General features: G+C 44.2%; 1 protein-coding gene across 2 annotated transcripts in view; it reads left to right on the top strand.

Moving 5' to 3' along the window:
- The window catches only part of PNPLA7 (patatin like phospholipase domain containing 7), a 413,102-nt gene that overhangs the window by 319,128 nt on the left and 68,978 nt on the right, over nt 1-24,996 (top strand). For both annotated transcript variants that reach the window (XM_040324512.1, XM_040324513.1), the window contains one exon: nt 11,999-12,155. In XM_040324512.1, the coding sequence (XP_040180446.1) occupies nt 11,999-12,155 (157 nt within the window). The remainder of the gene's footprint in view (nt 1-11,998; nt 12,156-24,996) is intronic.

The raw sequence follows: 24,996 nt of genomic DNA, 5'->3' as shown, positions 1-24,996 counted from the left end.
TGACTGGGACAAGAATAAAGTCTTATTTAAAGATGAAACAGGGGTAGAAAATCACAGTGATGCGAGAGCAGTAGAAAAGTTGAACAATGTCCTGCTGATTTAATATTTAAAGCTTTAATCCATTTGTGCAATTTGGGTCAGAATAAGCAGGTACAAGGGATTCTCTTAGCAAAGATAGTTCTAGTATGTCTATCTCTTTGCCCCCGAGGCAGCATTTTCCAGCTCACATTCGATAAATAAATTAATAATGAGTACAGTCTGATATACCCAAAGGGAGCACTTAAGATCGTAAGAGGCTGATTGCCTAGTATAAGCACTATACAAGTGTCCTTGTATAGTTTTATTCTTGGGGGATGATGATTGGCCCCCTCCCTTCCTTTGCCACCCAGCATGTCTGGGGAAAAGCCACCCTGTCCCATTTTTCTCTTATTTCTTCTGCGTTTTCTCTTCAAACTGCTTTACTAGAGTATAGTAGTATCTGGTCGTCATACGTCACATGATAAAAACCTCATCCGCCATGGTGACACATGTCAGCCAGATGATTACAGTCATCAGGATACAGGCAATATAATTACACCTTATTATCATCATTGTGTAACTACAGAGTACTATTCTACTTCCACTGAGCTAGCAATGTAGACAAGTCTAGAACACAAGCATTTATGAATATTGTGTATTATAATGTTAATAAAGATATTCAATGTATGATTAGTGCACACCAATTACTTTTACATCTAGCACAAAAATGCAAAGTTGCCTTTAAATATATCACACAGGAAAGGGAGTTTCGCCTTGCCATACATATAGGACAGTTAAAGGAAACCTGACCTGGCAAAATGCACCAGCTGTAAATATCAGCATTTTTTTCTAATAAGCTTACAAAGTGCCTCTGAACTTGCTAGCAAATATGGTTTCTTTTTAGGCTTCATTTCCATCGACGTAAAGCTAGTACAGGAAAAAAGCAGCGTTTTTAATGCAATTTTTTCCGTGTTTTGCATTGAATTCAATGTACGTTTTGCCATGCTAGTTTTCAGCCGCGTTTTTCAGTTTCTATTCAAAATCAATGGTTCCCTATGGAGCATGCCGCCCGGCTGGTCAGGAATGGGGGTGGAGACGAGTGAGCGCGCCCCCCCCCCTCCTGAGCCATACCAGACCGCATGCCCTCAACATGGGGGGGTGGGTGCTTTGGGGCAGCCCCCCCACCCCAAAGCACCTTGATGGGGACAAGTGTCTCTTCCCGACAACCCTGGACGTTGGTTTTTCGGGGTCTGCGGGCGGGGGGCTTATCGGAATCTGGGAATCATCGTGCACCGCACACCCGCCATTACAACATGGGGACAAGGTGCTTTGGGGTGGCGCAGTGCCCCCCTGCCCCAAAGCTCCTCCCCCCCATGTTGAGGGCATGCGGCCTGGTATCATCCTGGTGGGGAACCTCACGCAAAAATTTTTTTCAATTTGCGCGGGGTTCCCCTTCAAGATTCTCTGCACACCAGTGGTGCAACCTCTATTCAAATTAATGGGCTCCCATAGGGAACCATTGATTTTGAATAGAGAAAGAAACGCAGAACGAGGCTTAACACAGCGTTGAGCCTCATTAAATCACTTTTGCCGGTGTCTGATATCTTTACAGCTCTAACGCTGGAGCTTCAGACCGCACTGGTCCTGTTTTTTTTTTTTTGCAGCTTAAAAACGACTCGGCCATCTACAGCTCAAAAAAGTCATGGTGGGCATGAAACCATAGACTAACATGGAGAGCCGTTTTTAAGCTGCAAAAAACGCTCAGAAAAGTGGCTGTAAAAACGTCCGTGGAAATGAAGCCTTAAAGTGTAACTGAACTCATAAAATTAAGATTTGCTATGTTATTGGGGAAATTTAGAAATGTTAATTTTGTTTACGCAGCATACTTAAAAATATAACATGTGTAACATGCACTCCCATGCAGACAGTCCCCATGATTTCTATCGGGAGATTGCACACACAGCTGCTGTGTCCCAATATGACATCTACAGTGGCTATAAAAAAAATCTACACACCCCTGTTAAAATGTTTTCTGTGATGAAAAAAAAAAAAAATTAGACAAAGTCTCACCTTTTAATGTGACCTATAAACTGTACAACTCAATTGAAAAACATACTGAAATCTTTTAGGGGGAGTAAAAATAAAAAAAATTTAATAATGTGGTTGCATAAGTGTGCACGCCCTCTTATAACTGGGGTAGCTGTATTCAGAATTAAGCAATCACATTCAAACTCATGTTAAATAGGAGTCAGTACACACTTGCCGTCATTTAAAGTGCCTCTGATTAACCCAAAATAAAGTTCAGCTGTTCTAGTAGGTCTATTCTGACATTTTTTTAGTCGCATCCCATAGCAATAACCATGGTCCTCAGAGAGCTTCCAAAGCATCAGAAGGATCTCATTGTTAAAAGGTATCAGTCAGGAGAAGGGTACAAAAGAATTTAGAAGGCATTAGATATACCATGGAACACAGGGAAGACAGTTCTCATCAAGCGGAGAAAATATGGCACAACATGAACCACTTAAGGACCCCTCACTGTATATATACGTCATTTTTTTTAAAGATGGATACCTCGGTAGCCGCTGCCACAACCGAGATCCATCTTTTCAGTGAGTGGTCCTCTAAACAAGAACGGTGGTCTCCGCAGCGGATTCGCAGCGAGATCACCGTTATTGGCGGCGGAAAAGGGGCCCCCTCTCCCGCGCCCTCCGTCGCTTACCGGAGCCATCGGCAGCGGCGGAAGCAGTCGAGTCCTTCCTCCTGCTCGACTGGGATACGAGTGAGGGCAAGATGGCCCTCACCCGTCTCCATAGCATAGCAGGGCGGAAGTGACGTCAAAACGTCACTTCCGCCCATGCTTCTTAAAGGGACATTTTCTTGTTGTCATTTTTTCAAATGACAATTTTTTTTTTTTTTTTTTTGCATTTTAGTCTAAATATGGGATCTGAGGTCTTTTTGACCCCAGATCTCATATTTAAGAGGACCTGCCATGCTTTTTTCAATTACAAGGGATGTTTACATTTTGGAACTAAACACTAAATCTAAAAAAACAGGCAAGGTCCTTAAGTGGTTAACATTACCAAAACTGTCCGTCCCTCCAAAATTGTAGAAAAGACAAGAAGAATCCTGGTTAGGGAGGCTGCCAAGATGCCTACAGCAACATTGAAGGAGCTGCAGGAATATCTGGCAAGTACTGGCTATGTGGTACATGTGACAACAATCTCCCGTATTCTTCACATGTCTGGGCTATGGAGTGGCAAGACGGAAGCCTTTTCTTATGAAGACAAATATCCAAGCCAGGCTAAAAGGACAAAAGCATGTGGAAAAAATGTGTTATGGTCTGATGACACCAAGGTGGAACTTTTTGGCCATAGTTCCAAAAGATATGTTTGGCACAAAAACACTGCACATCACCAAAGAATACCATATCCACAGTGAAGCATGGTGGTGGCAGTATCATGCTATGGGGCTGTTTTTCTTCAGCTAGAACAGAGGCCTTAGTCAAGGTAGAGGGACTTATGAACACTTCCATGTTCCAAATACCAGTCAATATTGACACACAACCTTCAGGCTTCTGCTAGAAAGCTGAACGTGAAGAGGAACTTCATCCTTCAGTATGACAACACCCAGAGCATACATCCAAATCAACAAGGAAATGGCGTTACCAGAAGATGATTAAAGTTTTGGAATGACCCAGACCTTAATCCTATTGAAAATCTGTGGGGTGATCTGAAGAGGGCTGTGCACAGGAGATGTCCTCGCAATCTGACAGATTTGGAGTGTTTTTGGGGTGGGCAACAAAAAATGTGCCATGCTGATGGACTCAAAAACGACGGCTTAAACAAAGTATTAGTTTAAGGGTGTGCACACTTATGCAACCATATTATTGTAAAGCGGATCTCAGCCGTAAAAAAAATATTAAAAGCCAGCAGCTACAAATACTGCAGCTGCTGACTTTTAATATTAGGGCACTTACAGGGAGTGGGCGTTCCTTCTTGATTGACAGTCTTCCGACAGGCTTCCGACGGTCGCATCCATCGCGTCACGAGTAGCCGAAAGAAGCCGAACGTCGGTGCGGCTCTATACTGCGCCTGCGCACCAACGTTCGGCTACTTTCGGAAAATCGTGACGCGATGGATGCGACCGTCGGAAGCCTGTCGGAAGACTGTCAATCAAGAAGGAACGCCCAGTCCCGAAGACCCATACCCGGAAGTGGCGGAGAAGATCACCCTCTACAACGGTAAGTAATGCTCGGATTTTAAAACAACTAGCCGATTCCCCTAGACTAAATGAGCATCCATCTAAGGGTAAAAACAGCATTTTACCGGCGAACCTCCGCTTTAACACCTTCTCATCCAGTCTGTTCTTGGACCTCTCCTATTTTCAATCTACATCTCCTCCCTGGGTCAGCTGATAGCCTGCCACAGCTTCCAATATCATTTCCACGCTGATGACACCAAAATCTTTCCACCCCTCAGCTCACTCATCACTAACTTACTAACAGACATATCTGTATTGGATGTCACACCACTTCCTCAAACTCAACTTGTCCAAAACTGAGCTCATATTTCCTCCCCAACATGCCTCTTCCACTGACTTCTCTGTCAAAAGCAATGGCACAACCATCCACCCATCCCCATATGCCAGGGTGCTAGATGTTATCCTGGATTCTGAACTCTCCTTTTCGCCCCAAATCCAATCCCTTTCCAAAGGCTGCCTCAGCATTATCTACGCAAGACTCCTTTCTCCTCTTAAGCTCACTCACCACTGAATTTGAGGAGGAGCTTTTGTTTGCTTACTGTAGCTATATACATGAGCTGTGGACACATCATATGAGGCAAAGCCTCTGAGAAACTCAGCTCCTGTACACTGAACAGCGGAAGTAGGGTATATATGTGTATTAGTAAACAGAGCCATGTCTTTAATAAAATGGATGTCTCTTTACAGGGGCACAGTGCAGAGCAAAGCATGGTAAGTCGGTATTGGAGAGAGAAGAGCTACGGGGAAACTATCAGAGATGGGCTTGGGCATGTTCATGTTCAGGTTCCTATTCCCAACCCACCTGCCCGATCCCACCAGGAAGCCGACACTGCACACTGCTAATCACAGGCAGCGAGACATTTCCTGATCTGTGCAGCTGCGGACCGGGAAATGTCTCACTGCCTGTGTTCAGCAGTGTGCAGGGTCGGCTTCCTGGCAGGATCAGGCAGGTGGGTTTGGACTAGGAATCCAAACATACCCGAGCCCATTCCTAGTGACTATACCTTCGCTCTCTGCCTGCCTTTTTTGGCCAGAGCTTGCAGGGTTGATGCACTGCTCAGATGAGCTGGTTCTGTAAACAGGCTTTTTCAGCATTGTATCAGTAAAGCTACAATGCTAAACACAAAAAGGATGCTAAAGTCCCACCTGCTGGTTATAAATGAGGATGCAGAATATTGATATGCAATGTTTTATATTCAGCATTGTTCTGAACAAATTGTATATTTTTAGCTCGGACCATAATAAGGAAATTGAAAAAAACAATGGCTTAATGGTTGGCACTCCTGCTTTTCAACACTAGGGTTCAAATCCCAATAAGAACAATATCTGCATAGAGTTTGCATGTTATCCATGGGCTTGCGTGGATTACCGCTGGGTATTCAATTTTCCTCCCATGCCCCAAAAACGGGCTGACCGGTTGTATATTGGCTTCAGTCTAAAATGGGCCTAGTAAAAGTATATGCATTCACGTGTCTGTGTATGTATTCATATGGATCATATAGATTGCAAGGGGCCTTAGAGAGCTGTTAAAGCGGAACGCAGAAACAGCTACTTTAATGAGCGAATTTGGTTTCCCCAGTTATATGTACACATATAATTACAAATTGTAATGCATAGTAACAGTTTTAAAATGCATAAAAGTACAAAAAATCCCCAAATTTTGAGAGACGTTTGGAAAGGTTAAAATCCCTCTCTGTTTTTTTTGTTTGCGGTCTGTCGTTTTCTTTTCTTTTTTTTTTGTGACTACTGTCACCAGGACTGAAAGTGAGGAAATATCCAAAATGTTAGGTTGTCACCAGAATGTGAATAGAGGAACATTTGTCCAATGGAGCACTTGTTCCAGTGGCAGCTGCCTAAGAGGGGATTTAGGTCACTGAAAAGACTTCTTTTCATTCCCTGTTGTGTCTACAAGGCAGGAATTGAGGAGAAGTCTATGAAATTGTTTTTTAACCCTTCCCTACTTTATCCAAAATGACAAAAAATAAATAAAGCTTCAGATTTATTTAACACCAAGTATATAATATTTGTTACATGTATAGCTAAAATCATTTAAAAGCCCATATATTTCTTTTAATTTAGCCCGCATGGAGGCAATCGTTGGATGTTTGACTGACTAATGACAGGCAGCTCTTATGTACTGTGATAGATCCTCGTCAGGCAGTATAAGCCCCGGAGTAGATTTAACTTACACTCCACTGCATGTACCAGCCGTTTCCTGGCTAATCAGCTGCTGACATGGAAAAAAAACATTTGTACCAAACTGAATAGAGACCTAACTTGTAGCTCTGTGTACATTTAATGTAAGGATATTTGACATGTGCAAGAAGCAGCGCCCATACATGTCATCTGACATCTGTCATGTGGGTCCTCTCTAGTACATGTGAAGAATTCTAGGCCAAATCTGACTTTCATCACATTCTCACTGGGTCTACGCATCAATATAACATGATGGAACATGAGAACTGGCTGTTGATAAATAAAGGGGAAACATACACCAGCAAAAGGCCGTTTTTGGCCTCTGGTAAGGTTTATGAAGCTCATGTAGATGAAAAGAATATCCTTTATCCCACAGGTGCTCATCTGCAATTCCTGAGGCTCACCAAGAGGGCATGTTTACAAAGAATAGATAAGTGCACAACTACATTAATTAGTAACCTGTGTAAGGACAACAAGATTTATAGCTGGTACAGGTTGTTCCAGACCATCCGCACTAGCAATTCTGTCTTTTGAAGTCAACTAGCCAGCAACAAGATTTCTAAGGGAACAGACAAAAAATTCACCTGCTCTTACCGCATTGTTTCCCTGCTGGTTGGACCAGCGTGGCATTCCTGCTCCGTTGCTGCCAACTTTCCACTAGCAAAACGGAATCCCTAATGTGAGCTGACCCTAAAATTAGAGACTTGTAGCTAGCCACAAATCCATTCCGTCTGTGATGTTGCTACCAAGTCTGCTTTGTCAGCAGTTTATTATAATGTCAAGGAAGTGACAAGTGAAAGTTTTAGGGACGTAGATATTTTTTCCTGGGGAACCAAGAGGAAAATAAATTAGGCAGCACATTGTATATAATGCACTCCTATCACATGCACAACTCCCTGCAGAGTGCAGGGGTTAGGTGTGTGTAACAAAGAGTGCAGGGTTCAGAACAGCATGATGCACATGTCAGTAGACCGAGTACAACAAATAATTACTTCCCAAGCCAAAATGCCCCCATTCCCCAGTACAGATCTCTCCCCCCTTCCACTTAATACAGATTGCCTTCCACAGCACATTCTCCCTCCAATACAGCTCCTCTACCCCCCCCCCCTCCCGCACAGCTCCCCCATTCTCTATAAAAACACACTTAACAGGGCAGTTCAGAGCAAGGGATGCTCTGCCTTTGCTTGGTCATGTGACTGGAGCAGGAGAGGAGCAGATTTCCTCACTCTGGACTGACAGCCTGCAGGAGCTGTTCCTGCACCAGGTGCCAGTGAGGCCGTCGGCACAAGTTTCTGCATTACGCTGCAATCTGAAAAGGGGGAAACTGGAGGTGAAAAGCAAAATGTGACCAGGAATTCTTTCCAGTTACTCCATTCTTATAATTATCATTCGGTACAGCACATCGGCAATGCAACTTATTCGCTACTGTCCTGCCATTGCTTGGTTGGTCACATTGCTGAAATTGCTCATGTAACTGATTCTATTGCCTAATGTGTCCCAAGTAAAGCATTTAATAGCTATTAATTTTAGTCGCACAATTGCCCAACTAAAAAATGTACATCTGTTCCTGCCTTTAGATATCAGAAGATCTAAACTGCGTATGAAAAGTGATTGCATGGAAAAACATCTATGGTGCAACAAGATTTCAAAATATCTGAACTGTGCCTTATGTATGATTGAAGGGTAAAGCATCTATGGTGCAACAAGCTATTAACAGCTGGATTACGACAGGTTACTGTGGGTGCTTTGGGGCACCTTTTGCCGTGGAGTTCCTTCTCAAGATCAGAAGAGCACAATTCCCATTCCAAAGTCGGATCGTGCAAGACGGCGTTCCGACTTTGATCCGACTTCACTGATATTCAATGGGCTAAAGTAGGATCAAAGTCGGACCAAAGTAGTACACCGCACCAGTGTGAACCAGGCCTCAAGCCCTTGCATATCCAAAGCCCTTTTATTATGATAGAAATCTGTCAGCTGATTGCTATTTTTAATTAGCAATTTGAGTAGACATTGAATGCCAGTAAATAAGTCTGTGTTCTCTTGCGCTCCTAGATAACCTGGAATATTAATGCCTATAGACGGTGTAGGATTAGTGACAGATGCTGTGTTTCGCCTTGTGCAGATGGTAAATCTAAAGAGTGAAAACATTTTTTTTTTTTTACTCAGACTTCTGGATCCATCTCACAAAGGGGGGGATTTGATGTGCTTCAAGGTCAGGAGATGTAAGATGTATGTAAATCAGTCTCAAATCAGGCTGGCGCTATGTAATCTGCACATCTCGTGATGGAGAGCCAAAAATACCGTTTACAATTAACGGATGAGTAATGATATCTGGAATGCAATAATAATATCAGCATGAGACCTGCAAGTAGGACTCCTTAACTGAAACTAGCAGGGGGAGTTTTCGCTTTATCTACCTAATCATCAGGGACTCCAAACATTCACTTGGGATAAATAGAACCCTCTAAAGACCTTGGTGTCGTGTCCCCAGTCATACACAATACATGTTGGATGTACTCCCCATTCGCTATGGTGAGCTGCTTTATCTGACTTTGTCAGATGCTGTTTGTCCATTGTTAGCGGGCAGAAAGAAATGTCCTGTGAGTGCAAGGCATAAAAAGGACTCAGTGTCAGTGGAGGCAAAGAAATGGCCCAGTGTAAGGCCGCGTACACAAGATCAGTCAAAACCGATGAAAACGGACTGAAGGACCGTTTCATCGGTCCAAACCGATCGTGTGTGGGCCCCATTTGACCGATGGACACCTAACCGATGGGTCAAAACCGATAGTTGGTATGCAAAAGCATCGGTCAAAAGGTCGCGCATGCTCAGAATCAAGTCGACGCATTCTTGGAAGCATTGAACTTCGTTTTTTTTTAGCACGTCGTGTGTTTTACGTCACCGCGTTCTGACACAATTGTTTTTTTAACCGATGGTGTGTAGGCACATCAGACCATCAGTCAGCTTCATCGGTTAACCTATGAAACGGTCCTTCAGTCCGTTTTCATCGGTTTTGAGTGATCGTGTGTACGCGGCCTTAGTGGTGTCAGTGGAAGGAAAGAAATTGCCTGGGTTTCTGGTAACTGTCCTAAAGAAAAAAAACTCTTCCATTCATTGTACAACCTGAACAGTGAACAAATGTAATCAATAGTTTCTTAAATGAGTGCTTACAATTTGCAGAGCTAATAAGAAGTTCACTTTGTACCAGTAAATGGAATATACAGTATATAGTATCTGCCTGGCTGATTGAGGGTTCAAGCAGACTTGTATAAAGTTCAGGATCTCTGTTGCTACCAAGGACACAAACTACTTGCAGTCTGTGTGTTTTCCCTTTACGTTTCCACAATCTTAAAGCATTCTCCTAGGTGGATTGGCTTCCAACCAAGCGGACCTTACAGTACGCTACTTAAGAGCAGGAACTGGTATTTTTTTTTTTTTGTTACAGCATTTGAACGGCTCTGGACTTTCTACATGAATCATGGAGATGCTGGATTAAGCTAGTGGGGGGAATGGGGGGGGGGGGTCGAATCAAGATTGTGATCTTTTACCAATCGTACAGCTGTAATAGTTTTCTTTTTTGTTTTTGTTATTTCCTCCCACTTTATTTCTAATTTTAACCACTTCCATACCGGGCACATATACCCCCCTCCTGACCAGGTGAAATTTCAGCTTCCGGCACTGCGTCGCTTTAACTGACAATTGCGCGGTCGTGCGACGTGGCTCCCAAACAAAATTGGCGTCATTTTTTCCCCACAAATAGAGCTTTCTTTTGGTGGTATTTGATCACCTCTGCGGTTTTTATTTTTTGCGCTATAAAACAAAAAAAGCAACAATTTTGAAAAAAAATTCAATATTTTTTACTTGTTGCTATAATAGCCAAATTTTTTTTTTCCAAATTTTTTTTTCTCAGTTTAGGTCGATACGTATTCTTCTACATATTTTTGGTAAAAAAAAAAAAAAATCGCAATAAGCGCTTACAAAATATGGGACAGAATTATTATTATTATTATTTTTTTTTTATTTTTTTTACTAGTAATGGCGGCGATCTGCGATTTTTTTATTGGGACTGCGACATTATGGCGGACACATCGGACACTTTTGACACATTTTTGGCGCCATTCACATTTATACTGCGATCAGTGCTATAAATATGCACTAATTACTGTATAAATGTGACTGGCATTGAAGGGGTTAACACTAGGGGGTGAGGAAGGGGTTAAATGTGTAGCCTGGGTGTGTTCTAACTGTGGGGGGAGGGGGGTGACTGGGGGAGGTAACCGATCTGTGTCCCTATGTACAAGAGACACAGATCGGTCTCCTCTGTCCCCTGACAGGACGTGGAGCTCTGTGTTTACACACAGAGCTCCACGTCACTGCTGATCGTGGGTGCCTGGCGGACATCGCGACCGCCAGGCACGCGCATCGGCATCTCGGGGACGCGCCGGGCGCGCCGCCGCCGGCGCGCCCCCCAGTGGCCGGAGGAATCCAGGACGTCAATTGACGTCCTGTTGAGTTTCCAGAGCCACTGTGAAGCCGTCATTTTACATGCGGCCGGTATTCTAGTGGTTAATGTGTACCTTTTGCCGTTTCAAAGACGGTAAAAAATCCCACCATATTGTATAGCACACAATCTATGTACGTCTTTGCTTTCCTTAAACAACTTATATGGTTCTACCCTGGCCCACCTCTTACCCCTTTATCGGCCAATGAGATGGCCAGCTTCATTGGCCAGTAGGAATGTGAGTGGGGTTACCGTGCAATCTGTGAACAGAATTATTATAATAGAGTGTGTCAGGTTTTTAAAATAAAGTTGTGTGCACCTTTTTAGGCACATTGAGATCCCTGTTGCACAATAAACCCGTTTCCCAACTTGATGCCACAATATTTCTTTAAACTAAACCTGTGCATTGCCTACAAAAGGCAAAGCAACAGGTTCACATAATGGCCACCCAACCCATTGCACAAACTCTCCTTTCCTTTGCCCCCCTCACTCCTTTTTGCCACAGGGAGCATAGAGAAACATGCTATGAAGAGTGGTGGCTGACCACTCGGACACCCTGGGGTTGGGTGTCATATGGGGGCACAGTGAATTTAGTATTTGTTTAGTGTTCGTTCTTTTTATGTTTGCTTGTTTACTTGCCATTGCACAAATCTAGAAATAGCAGACTGAAAACCGTTTAAAAAACAGAATGAAAACAGAACCAGTGCTATTAACCTGTCTTATAACAATTGCAATAGTAGAAACCATCAGGGTCAAATCTGCAACATGTTGCAGTTTTTAAATATAAAAAAGTGCACATATCCCTGCAATTTAACATATGTAGTAACTTATTTATGAGCTATATCTGTTCATACCTTTTTGCATGTTGCTTGTTTTTGTACAGTCTGTGATATTAGTTGAAATTCTTGCTTATAAATCATTTGTCCTAGATTATCATGGAAGTCACGGATTGTGTGTAATAATGTATTTTGCAGTGGAGCATCCAATCAGTCATGTAATGCCATGCCTTGATTCTTCTTTCACAGGGGTTGCTCCCAAGTAGGTGTCATCAAGGCCCTGATTGAGAGCGGCATTCCTATCGACATGGTTGGAGGGACTTCAATTGGATCCTTTATGGGGGCGCTGTATGCAGAAGAGCGCAGCTTTAACCGTATGAAGATCAGGGCCCGGGAATGGTGTATGGTAAGCAAATTCTCTAGTTTCCTCTTGTAAGAAAGATCAATAGTTTTTGGTTAAATACAATCCAGTGAACGATGGTATTTGGATGTTGGGATAACACAAGCAAACCTGCTTCAATTTTTCGCCCAAGCATTGCTGTAGTGCACAAGTCTATTCAACTACCTTTTATTAGTCATCTGGTGATCCTGGAACACACCTGTTTGCAATGCTGGAACACTTTCACTGAAGGCCCTTGCTGCTTCTCGCATACAGATAGCTTGATGTAAAAGAAAAAAAAAAGGCTGATGTTATTAGTGAACCTGTACTTAAAATCTAAAGTTTATGATAGGTTTGGGATGGCAGCTGTGAGTGGGTCCCCTCTAGAGGCATGTGTGGCACAATATGATTTAGAGGAGGCCTGGAGGTGGAAGCACCCAGATGTCCGAGCCTACTCTTGCTTCTCCTCCACATTTAATACCCTATCTAGGTTAGATATGTGTTTTGTGTCCAGGGCACTCCTCCCGCGTGTGGTGGGAATTCAATATCTGCCGAGGGCCATCTCGGATCATTCCCCATTACTAGTCACTATTGATGTGGAGAAACCCAGTGGGTATACCTTGTGGAGATTGAGCCCTTTGTGGCTCAAGGAAGAATGTTTTGAGAGATCCACTGCCACGTCCATCAATAACTTCTGGATAGAAAATAGGGGGAGGCCCCAGTAGGAGTCACCTGGGATGCGTTTAAGGCCACACTTCGGGGAGTGATCAAGGGGGAGATAAACAGCTCCAATCTGATAGGGAGTGAGCAGCTAGCTACAGAGGCTGAAGTGGAGTACATTAACAATCCTACCCCTGACACCCATAGGACTTGGAGAGAGAGTATACGTCAATTAGACTTGGTTCTGGTGGAGAAAACACAGAAAGAATTGCTTTATCAAGCTCAACGTGTTTTTGAATTTGGAGATAAAAATAGCAGGTTGCTGGCTTATCTGGCCCACTCGCACCAGACACCAACCTCTATCCCACGTATATACGATGCACAGATGCAGCTTTGCACCTCACAAATGGATATAGCTAAAGCCTTTGTGGATTTCTATTCTGATTTATATGCCTCGAAGGTGGACTATGGTGAGGAGGCAGTGCAGGCATATTTGGCTCCGATACCCCTCCTGGAGCTGTCGGTAGGGGCAGCGGAGGAGCTTGACCTCCCCCTTACGGTGGAGGAGGTTGTATCGGCTATAAGCTCCCTGAACACAAATAAGACCCCGGGAATGGATGGGTTTCCGGCAGAGTGGTGTAGCACATATACAGACAGCCTGGCACCCCAATTGCTTAAGATGTGTATGGATGCCTATCAGGGAGCGGTGCTCCCTGAGTCTCTGAGGGAGGCACTTCTAGTGTTGATTCCTAAGCTGCACAGGGATCATGATCTTTGCGAGTCCTATAGTCCAATATCGTTAATGTGGATGCAAAGATCCTTGCTAAATTACTGCCTAAACGTTTAAATACGGAAAATTGCGTCCATTATTCATCAGGATCAGACAGTTTTTTATAACTGAGAGGTCGACAGCAGTAAACCTGCGCCGACTTTTCACTATTCTACAGTCTAAAGGGCCTACGCCGGACACTCGAGTGGTGGTGTCCCTGGACACGCATAAAGCGTTTGATTCCATTGAATGGCCATATCTTCTGGCAGTCCTTGGGCAGCTGGTGTCGGCCCTAGATTTATAAAGTGGGTCCAAATACTGTACGCTGAACCACGGGCTAGGCTTAGGGGTAACGATATCCTCACGGATTTGTTTCATATTGCTAGGGGCACGCGGCAGGGGTGCCCATTGTCGCCCCTGTTTTTTGCCCTGGCTATAGAACCACTGGCTGCTTTGCTGAAAGAGGATGTGAATGTCAGGGGCTGTACTATTAAGGAGTTGGAGGAAAAGACATCCCTCTATGCTGATGACATGCTCCTATATCTGGCTGAGGCGGAGGGTTCGCTGAACACTGCTCTGAGCTTAATTTCAGAATTTGAAAATTTTTCAGGTTTCAAGGTAAATTGGAATAAATCTATTGTGTTTCCCTTTAGCTCCGATAATCCCCCGCGGTTGCCCTCGGAAATCCCACTGAAGGTAGTGTCCAAATTTCGTTATCTGGGGGTAGATATCCAGCTGCCGATTTAATGCTTATGTGGGTAATAACCTAACCCCTATGAAGCTCTGCTTGAGGGAAAGTTTGCAAGCATGGGCTAAATTACCCTTGGGCCTCCTTGGGCTAATTAACATATTTAAAATGATTTACTTGCCCAGGTTTCTTTATCTATTTTGGCATGCCCCGATCTATATCCCTAAGAAATGGTTTTCAGGAAATAATAAAATGCTGTCCTCCTTTCTCTGGGGCCCTAAGCCCGCAAGAGTATCTCTGGAAACGCTCTGTCTACCTATCAAGGAGGGAGGACTGGCCCTACCGAATCTGCACTGTTAATATCTGGCGGCCCAATTAACTCATGTGCACTGGTGGGGGTTCCCGAACTTGCATATTGCATCCGTGGCTACTCAGGCAGCCCAGGTTCATTCGTTTGAGGAGCTAATTAACGTCCTGTATAGAAATGGCCCATACCCAGAAGGGGGGGCGGGCATATTGAAGCTGTCGTACAAAATATTTCATATCTGTAATGTAAGGGTGGGGGGCACTAGTCTTGCGGCCTCCCCCAACGCCCCTTTGTGGCACAATCCCCAACTTAAGGAGATAGTCAAGGTACCGAATGGGTCGTGTTGGGCGGCGTATGGGGTCAAGTACGCCCAACAGCTGTTCAGGAATGGGGTATTTAAAACCTTCATAGATTTGAGGACAGAGTATGGAATTCCTAATACATTCTTTTTTAGATACCTTCAGCTGCGCCATGCTGCAACAGCTCAATACGGTGCGGGGGTGGTGGCGCTCTCTCCCTCCAGTATGGAAAAATTACTGACTGACAAGGATCATTCGCAACTGATTTCTAAGTATTATTTTATGTTGTTGACGTCTTCCTCTCCCAGAATGGAGAGGGTGATGGCACAATGGCAGGTGGACATACCAACCCTTACAGAGGAGTCTTGGTCTGAGGCCCAGGACTCATTGGTACCCTCAATGATCTCTGCCAGGGACAAATTAACGCAGTTTTTTGGGACCATTACCATTTATACAGCGATCAGTGCTATAAAACTGTACTGATTACTGTATAAATATGACTGGCAGGGAAGGGGTTAACACTATGTTCCCTAGGGAGTGATTCTAACTGTAGGGGGCGGGGACTCACAAGGGGAGGAGACCGATCTGTGTTCCTCTGTACTGTGAACACACATCGGTCTCCTCTCCTCTGACAGGACGTGGATCTGTGTGTTGATCACAGGCAATCGCGGGTGCCTGGCGGTCATCGCGGCCGCCGGGCACGCGCACCGGGTCCCGAGCGATGCGGCAGGTGCCCTTTAGACGGCCGGGAAGCCCAGGACGTCATATGACGTACACCCAGGATGGGAGATCCCTCCCGTGGATGTCATATGTACATGGGCGGGATGGGAAGTGGTTAAGGAAAGGTGACCTTGCAATATCAGCTGAGGAACACATGTAATTCTTGCGTTTGTCTGCTTGGGAAGATTGGCCTGTTTGCTGATCCACAAAGCTGCTCAGGGAAGTGACCTAAGTGTATTCCTACTGGTGATTACTTTCAAGATCTGCTCCTGTATACCCCAATAAAGTGAAATCTCAGGTCACATAATTAAATTGCATGGACACATAGGATAGGGTCTGGCTATGAGAAATTAAAGGAGTTGTAAAGGCAGAATGTTTTTTATCTTAATGCATTCTATGCATTAAGATAAAAAGCCTTCTATGTGTAGCTGCCTCTTTGTTTAGTGATCTCCACGAGTCCCTCTCGCTCCTGCAGCAGCGGTGCCATTGGCTGTCAGTGTCAGTTAGCTGAGAGGGGGCGGGGCCGAAAGGCAGCTTTGTGTCTGAATGGACACACAGAGCTGCAGCTCGGCTCGGGTGCCCCCATAGCAAGCTGCTTGCTGTGTGGACGCTCGACAGGAGGGAGAGGCCAGGAGCAGCGAAGAGGAAACAGAGAAGAGGAGGATCTGGGCTGCCCTGTGCAAATACACTGCACAGAGCAGGTAAGTATAACATGTTTTTTTTTTGTTTTTTTTAAATGAGACTTTACAATCACTTTAAGATTCCTTCCTTGTACACATCTGCAGGGCACTGAATATATTACCACGCTGAGTAGTAATAGATTTCCAATGTGCCACCGGTGTTGGTGACTTCTGGCTTGGGAACATTTGTTCTTGGTGGGAGGCCTAAGAATGTGCCCTAGGTGTCTGGGACTTTCGGTACCAATCACGTTTATATTCCTGCACTGTCCCTGTGAACACTATATGCAGGTTAGGATCAGTAAACCCTAAATAGATCCTTATCAGTCAAATATTACTGCTAAAGCACCATTCTAAGTAGCACACTTCCAGACATCTTCCTAGTGCTGTAGTCTTATGTTCATTTGTTCACCTTTTGATTGTTAAGCCTATTACCAGACAATTTGGATTCAACCACTGTACAATACATCTCCTCAGCCATGAATAGGTGGCATCTTAATTAAAGAAGCCATTATTGTGTTGATCCTCTCTTGAAAAAGAACCAAGCTCAATTACAATCCAGCCGCCCTTCAGAATAATTCTTGCATTCATCTGTTGCATTCCTACATGGTCCGCAGGAGACTTCAGAAGGATTTACTGTTCTTCTCAAAGGAAGCTGTCTGTATTTACAAATGTTTTCACACAGAATTCACACAACGTTTGTCAATGATTCACACACTTTCTTAGTGGAATCCAGTTAGAAAAATGTGTGAATCTTTCTTTCTGTTTACTTTTGCGGCATAAGTAATTTTGTGTTAAGCGGAGGGGAAGGGCAGCTCCCGTAAATGACCATAACTGGCTGTAATGCCAAATTTGTTTGCAGCCGCAAAGTCGGATAAGTCCTAATGGCTCAGTCGGCAAGCTGTATGACATAACCTTAACTGGGTCACTCAGAAGTAATTGGGGCAGCTGTATGCCAAAACAGGATTTCCATCGTCCCCTCTTACCACCTTACATTACGACTTGTGCAGAGCATAACTAAATGTTAATACAGCTGTAATGGAAGTCACAAAATGACGAGTCTGCTGAGAGGTGTGAGTCACTGCTGGGGACCTCTGGCTATCTGAGCAGGATTGCATCCTGTATAGAACATCGTTCAGCTCTTGTGTGGAAATGTGTTTTCACATTCTATGCATTTATTAACCGGCACTGCAAGAAAATGACTCAGAACCCCCAAACATTGTGTTATTATTATTATTATATTTTTTTTAGCAGAGACCCTAGGGCAGTGATGGTGAACCTTGGCACCCCAGATGTTTTGGAACTACATTTCCCATGATGCTCAACTACAGTGCAGAATGCATGAGCATCATGGGAAATGTAGTTCTAAAGCATCTGGGGTGCCAAAGTTTGCCATCACTGCCCTAGGGAATAAAATGGAGCTAGTTGCAACTTTTTATGTCACACAGTATTTGTGCGGCAATTGTTAAAACGCGTTTTAGGGGGGGGGGGACTATTTCATGAATAATAAAAAAAAAAAAGTAAAGTTAGCCCAATTTTTTTGTATAATGTGAAAGATGATGTTACGCCGAGTAAATAAATACCTAACATATCACGCTTTAAAATTGCCCACACTTGTGGAATGGTGCCAAACTTTGGTACTTAAAAAATCTCCATAGACGACACTTACATTTTTTTTACAGGTTACCTCTTTAGAGTTACAAAGGAGGTCTGGGGCAAGAAATGTTGCTCTCGCTCTCACATTTGTAAACATCCCTTGTAATAGGAATAGGGCATGACAGGTTCATTTTACAGAAATATCTGGGGTATATAAGACCCCACATCTCTCCTCTAGCCTGGAAAGACTGAGATAAAAAAAAAACGATCTCAGCTTTTTCAGCCGAATGCATTGCAGTGTTTACAACTCCTGGAGCCAGGTGTGGCGTCATAATACCCGGCCTCTGAAGGTCATAGAGCCTGCCAGGGACCATCTGGTCCATGGTATTCTCTTAGATTGCGCTTCACCAGCCGATGTATTCCTTCTCCGGTGTTCTGCCGAAAACTCCAACTCGGCTAAATCTTCAAGCACCTCACTTTCGGTGACTCTCCAGCAGCAATAATTGGAGATTTCTGTTTTTTACAGAACACCAGCCGCGTATACACTACAGTACGCAATATAATGAGTGGGCATTGTTAGTCCGGCTACTAGTGACCAACAACAAACTCTGCCCCCAAGGCGGTGACAACTTTTTTCCTCCTTACCCAGTGTTCTGTGAAAACAGCCAACTCCTTGTGTACTGTAGTGTACATGCTGGCAGTGTTCTATGAAAAGAGCCAACTCATCGAAATTTCCAATTATTGCTGCTGTAGAGTCACCAGAAGTGAGGTGTTTGGAGAAATTGGCGAGTTGGAGTTTTCGGGGCAAGTCGGTAAAGCACCGGAGGGGAGGGGGGGGTGTCTCCCTGCTGCCTGTAAAAACAATCATATGGCTGAACAGCCCCTATGATTGTTTTTTTGGTGCAGGGAATCGCCGGCAGAAAAGAATGATATCTGAATGATTTGGATATCCCCACTCAAAATCCAGGACATCATATCATGTTCAGTGGGTGGGAAGTGGTTAATATTATACAGGCTGTATATAGCGCTAACAATTTACACAGTGCACATTATAAAAGGCAGATAAAGTTTTATACAAGAGGGTTAGGAGGGCATGTGTGTGTGTGTGTATGCATTATATGTATATGTATGGGCAATTGAGTGCTGCCGTAATTTCATTGCTGATTGGGGTTGTACTCATCGTAAATGCTTCTGTGCCCAGATAGGCATTTAAAGTAGAACACAAGGTATGCCTGTGTCATACTGCAAAGTCAGAGGGTACTATACAGTTCATGCAGCCCTATAATGTCCTCTTATACATCTATGCCTATTGATCTACAATGAGCGTCGCTTGTTTGCATTTAGACCTTCCACTGAAAAACATTGAGCTTCATCAACTGATGAGGTCTTCCCTGTGCGATCAGCCTCTTTATGGCTTATGTCAAAGGGCTTTGAGATTGTAGCAATTTTAGCAATTTGACGTCCATTGTAGACACTCCTGAGTCGATCCAGAAACATCTGTTTCTTTGTTGACCTTCTAATCTGCTTCAAGTGAGGCAAAGAAAAGCCCATTGACACAGGCCTGTAAGCTGCCTGTGCATCTTATGCTTGCATCCCCCAGTGTCTGAAATTTTTTAGCGTGACCACTCTGTGCAATGCTAAAGAACATGATTGCTTCATACTGTTGGCTCTACAATTTGTATCCCAATTTTTTTCATGTAGAGAATTGTTGTTATTATTATACAGGATTTTATATAGCGCCATCAATTTACGCAGCGCTTTTTTCAATATAAAATGGAAACAATACAATAAAATACAAAAGGATCAAGATGGCTCTGCTCAGAAGAGCTTACAATCTAATAGGTTGGGGCAGGTGGTAGAAAAGGTTATAACTGTGGGGAATGAGCTGATGGAAGTGGTAAAAGATTAGTTGGAGGCATGATAGGCTTCCCTGAAGAGATGAGTTTTCAGGGATTGCCTGAAGGCCGCTAAAGTTGGAGTTAGCCAGACAGATTGAGGTAGAGAGTTCCAGAGGATGGGAGAGGCTCTGGAGAAATCCTGAAAACAAGCATGGGAGGAGAAGACAAGGGAGCTTGAGAGTAGGAGGTCTTGAGAAGAGCGGAGAGGACGGTTTGAGTGATATTTGGAGACAAGATTGGTGATGTAGCTCGAGACAGAGTTGTGAATGGCTTTGTGTGTTGTGGTTAGTATTATAAATTTAATTCGCTGGGCGATTGGGAGCCAGTATAGAGATGAGTGGAGAGTGGTGGCAGACACTAAGCGGGTTGGTAAGGTAGACAAGTCTGGCAACAGCATTCATGATAGGCAGAAGAGGGGATAGCCTATGAAGAGGTAGGCCAATGAGAAGGGAGTTGCAATTGTCAAGGCAAGAGATAACAAGGGAGTGAATGAGTAGCTTGGTGGTTTCATTTGTTAAAAAGGGGTGTATTTTAGAGATGTTACGGAGGTGAAGTCTACAAGCTTTTGACAGTGATTAGATTTGGGGCTGAAAGGACAGGTCAGAGTCTAGGATTACACATAGTACCCTGGCTTGGGGGGAGGGATTGATGGTTACATTATTAATTTTGATGGAAAAGTCATGGAGGAGGGCAGGGGAGAATGTTACTAGCTCGGTTTTAAAGAGCTTTGGTTTAAGGAAGTGGTGCAACATCCATGCTGATATGTCACTTAGTAAGTTTTTAATGCGAGAGGAGACTGAAGGAGTGAGGTGAGGAGTAGACTGATGAATAGATTTGGGTGTTATTGGCGTATAAGTGGTATTGGAAGCCATGGGCGGTTATCAAGGGACCAAGGGAGGAGGTGTAGCTAGAGAAGAGAAGGGGTCTAAGAATAGAGCCTTGGGGGACCCCCAAATAAAAGAGACAATGTAGAGGAGGAGATAGAGTTGTAGGTAACACTGAAGGAGTGCTGTGATAGTTAGGAGGAGAACCAGAACAGAGCAGAATCTTGGAGGCCAAGGGAACAGAGTTTAATATTAGTACTTAATATACACTAGGTTCTTTTCATTTTAATGTAATTTCGTAGTGTTTAAAATCTATTTAATCATTTTTAATAAATAGATCACTGGAATATGTGATGTTTTTTCGTTATACTGTATATGCCATTTTGATGGGAAAAAGGTATTTTCTCTTTCGTTCATTGACGAAGTTCATTGACAAAGTTTGTATTAGCCTTCATTCAGGAGTGACTAGGCAGAAACTTATAGAAAGTGTTAAACACATCACACACCATACAGTACCACTCAGGGGGCGGTCCCTCTGGGCATGAACCCTCTCTTTGCATCTCGCAGATCATTTTTTTCTGCCTAGCTAAGGAGAAGACATGGCTCCCTTCGGGCCCATAGGCCTGGAGATCTATTCCATGTCAATGAGGACATTGTACTTCCATCCTTGTGTCCTCGTCCGTTGCATCCTAAGGCGGCGGCGTTGCATTCCTTGGACGTTGTCCGAGCTCTGAGAGTATACTCGTCCGCTACTGCTCCATTCTGGAGGTCAGACTTACTGTTTGTTTCGGTGGCTGGTCCTAAGAAGGGCCTGGCGGTCTCGTCGGCCACCATCTCGAGGTGGATACGACATATAGTGATTTAGGCTTACGCCATAAAGGGTCGGGTGCCTCCCTTTCCTGTCGCTGGACATTCGACCAGGGCATTAGGTGCCTCTTGGGCTTTCCGACATCAAGCGTCTGTTTCCCAGGTGTGTAAGGCGGTGACCTGGTTGTCCGTTCACACTTTCACTAAATTCAGGTGGGAGCCACCGGTCACGGCAAGGGTGGCAGTTCCTTCAGAGTGCATGCACCAGTGATGTCACTGGCTGGATATACAGTATATATCTCCTAAACGGTGCACGTTTAGGATATATTTACACTACCTATAGGTAAGCCTTATTATAGGTCGATCCTATAGGTACCTATAGGTTGACCCCAGACGATGCACTTTGTTGTGAAACGCGTCAGGAAACTCCACTGCTGCTGTTTTTACCTACAAGCACTGTTTTTATCCTTCTTAATGTAAGTGTTCCTACCTACATAAAATTTCATTTATATACAGTATTATGCTATGTGCCCATTTATTTTTCCTTCAATTTACATCCCATTGGCTCTACTTCCCGGCCCTTATTGGGTCTCCACCTGGAAGCTACTTACAATCGAAGCACCCTCTTGTTTACGTTGATTGGTGTGGGTATCGTTTCTTTGGGAACTACAGCTGAGAATCCAGGTCTTCCAGTGGTTCATACCATGCCCAGTTGACCGTTTTGAACATACGTTCTTTTGGGTTCACTGCCTTCGGTAAGCCTCTTCTATATTGGATGGTGGCGGTTTCTTTTACTTCACGTTCCAGAATATAGGGACTATCATCACTTTATTCACTTTGGACTTTTTTTTTAACATTTAATAGTGATTGTTCAATTTATTTGGTGACATACATATATTTATTCATTTGTTTATCAGCACTGTTGGGCACCATATGTAATATATAGGTGTTTATCATATATGCGCTGCACTTTTTTATGTTTGATCCTATAGGTACAACTTAGTTATGAAAGTTTACTTTAATGTAAACTAAAGGTAAAACCATTGCAGGCCTCAATTTTCCAATACAATTAAAGCTTTGGCATGTAGTGACATCTGTCGCTCTGAAAAGTTGATACCACTGGACAATCTGAGATCTGTTTTTCAAAACACCAGTTTACATTAACCACTTAAGACCCGGACCAAAATGCAGGTAAAGGACCAGGCCCCTTTTTGGGATTCGTGCGACGTGGCTCCCAAACAAAATTGGCGTCCTTTTTTTCCCACAAATAGAGCTTTCTCTTGGTGGTATTTGATCAGTTCTGCAGTTTTTATTTTTTGCGCTATAAACAAAAATAGAGCGACAATTTTGAAAAAAAAACTATATTTTTTACTTTCATGACTGCGACATTATGGCGGACACATTGGACAATTTTGACAAATTTTTGAGACCATTGTCATTTTCCCAAGGCGTCTTCCAGGACAGCCCTTGAGAGATGGAGCTCCTCCCTGGACAGGAAACACATCACCCCCAGCTCTTTAAAAGGCGGTCCCTCTGTTCAGTTTTATGTGTTTCCTCAGACGGAGGAGACATGTCACCACGAGGAACCGTCTTTTTTACAAGGGGATGGATCAGGGAGAGTATCCATCTCTAAAGGGCTGGGGAAGACAGCTGGGCTGATTGTTCCCCTACCTTAAAAATCTCTCCATTTCTGTGGCCACGGGTTCCCTCCGCTTGTGCATGGAGTTTCCCGTTCCTTCATTCCTCCGGTGCCCGGCGAGGGAGTGGGCAGTGATGGCGGGCATGGCGGCGGCGTCTGACAGGCGGGAGAAGCTCTCCTTACGGTGGACGCCGTGACCCGGAAGTCGCTGGGCGTAACCTCCGGGCCTGATGTGCGTCATCACTGTGCGCCGGAAACTCAGGTTCCGGTTTCTTGGCGCGGGATTCGAAGGAAGGCCGAGTCGGCGCGATATAAGGCAGCAAGCGTGGGCTATACTCTGCCTATACACGGAAGCAGCATGGACGCTGCACAAGGGGAGTCCGGCGCCGGCTCTTCACAGGTAGGCTGGCTGTGCCAGAACCTTTTTTCCTGTGTTTTCACCTGTATTCAAAAGGGAGCTAGATGGGTCTGTTAGTCCTATATTTTAGCTCAGTGGGCACCTTAGAACAGGGGAGGAGGGGGATCTTGCATATACGTAACACTAAAGGTAGCTCTCTCTCTCTCTCTCTCGTTTTTTCTATCAGAGAGAATCAAAGGAAGTTAAAAACCCTTCTAAGGATAAAAAGAAATGTGCCACATGTAATGCAAGGCTTGCTTCTGGATATACCAAAAGTTTATGCGGTCCCTGTATTGCTACTGTGGTGAATAGCGAAGAAGATTCCCCACTCAATACATTTCTGGGTTCATTTAAAGATGAAATGCAAGCCACCTTTCAATCATTCAGAAAACTAATTGCTGACACACAGATTGCAGGTTCAGCTGCTAGACAGCAGGAGGTGCCCACCTATCCAATTCTGGTAGCATCAGGAACAGGTGATCCTGTAGAGAATGAGGAGATTTCCCTTGATAATTCTGATGCAGATTCTTCCCAGGGAGATTCTGGGCAAGAAAATGTTCAGGATGACTCCCACACCCCTACTAGATTCAAACTCTCCCAGGAGGAGGTAGATGAACTAATTGGGGCTATTCATGAGACATTGGAGTTGAAGGAGGAAAAAGCTTCGCTTTCACGCCATGATAAAATGTATCAGGGGTTAAGCAGGAAAAAACAGAAGGTTTTTCCAGTGCACAAAATAGTTTCAGACTTGGTCCTGAAAGAATGGGAGGAACCTGACAAGAGGCCCTTCTTTTCAGGTGGTTTAAAAAGGAGATTCCCCTTTGATGAGGACCCTGCTGCGGTCTGGAATCAATCTCCAAAACTTGATGCCCCACTAGCAAAGGTATCTAAACACTCAGATCTCGTGTTCGAGGACATGGGACATTTAGCGGATCCCATGGATAAAAGAGGGGATGTTATCCTCAAGAGATCCTGGGACACGGCCATGGCTAACCTTAAGCCAGCATTAGCAACCACGTGTGTAGCACGTAATTTAGAGTTTTGGCTCAAACAATTGCAGGAACACCTGACAGCAGGTACGTCTAGAGAAGAGTTGTTAAAATCCTTTCCCATGCTGTTTAAAGCCGTGGGCTTTATTGCCGATGCCTCGGCAGAATCGGTAAAGCTTTCAGCCAGGGCAGCTTCTCTATCAGTGGCTGCGAGGAGAACTCTTTGGCTCAAAACCTGGCCGGGAGACACTGCCTCTAAGTTACGCCTTTGCAGCGTTCCTTTTTCAGGAAATTTTTTGTTTGGCACTCCGCTAGATGAAGCGTTAGAACGCACTGCGGATAAAAAGAAGACTTTTCCTGACAAGAAAAAGTCAGGTTTCAAGAAGCTTTTTCGTCCCTTTAAAGGGCAAAAGAAAAATCAGGAAAAAGGGAAGTCAAATAGACCCTGGGCGACGCAAGGGGGGAAAAAGAAAGCCAATGTGCTCTTTAACCCTCCTGACAAAAATCCCAAAACCCAGTGATATCAGGATCCAAGTGGGAGGAAGATTGGGGGACTTCCTTCCACAATGGAAAAAACTGACCTCCAACAATTTTGTCA

This window comes from Rana temporaria, chromosome 9 (genome assembly GCF_905171775.1).
Source record: "Rana temporaria chromosome 9, aRanTem1.1, whole genome shotgun sequence".
Lineage (NCBI taxonomy): Eukaryota > Metazoa > Chordata > Amphibia > Anura > Ranidae > Rana > Rana temporaria.
Note: the sequence above shows the minus strand (reverse complement) of the source record. Positions and strands in the feature narration are given on the sequence as shown.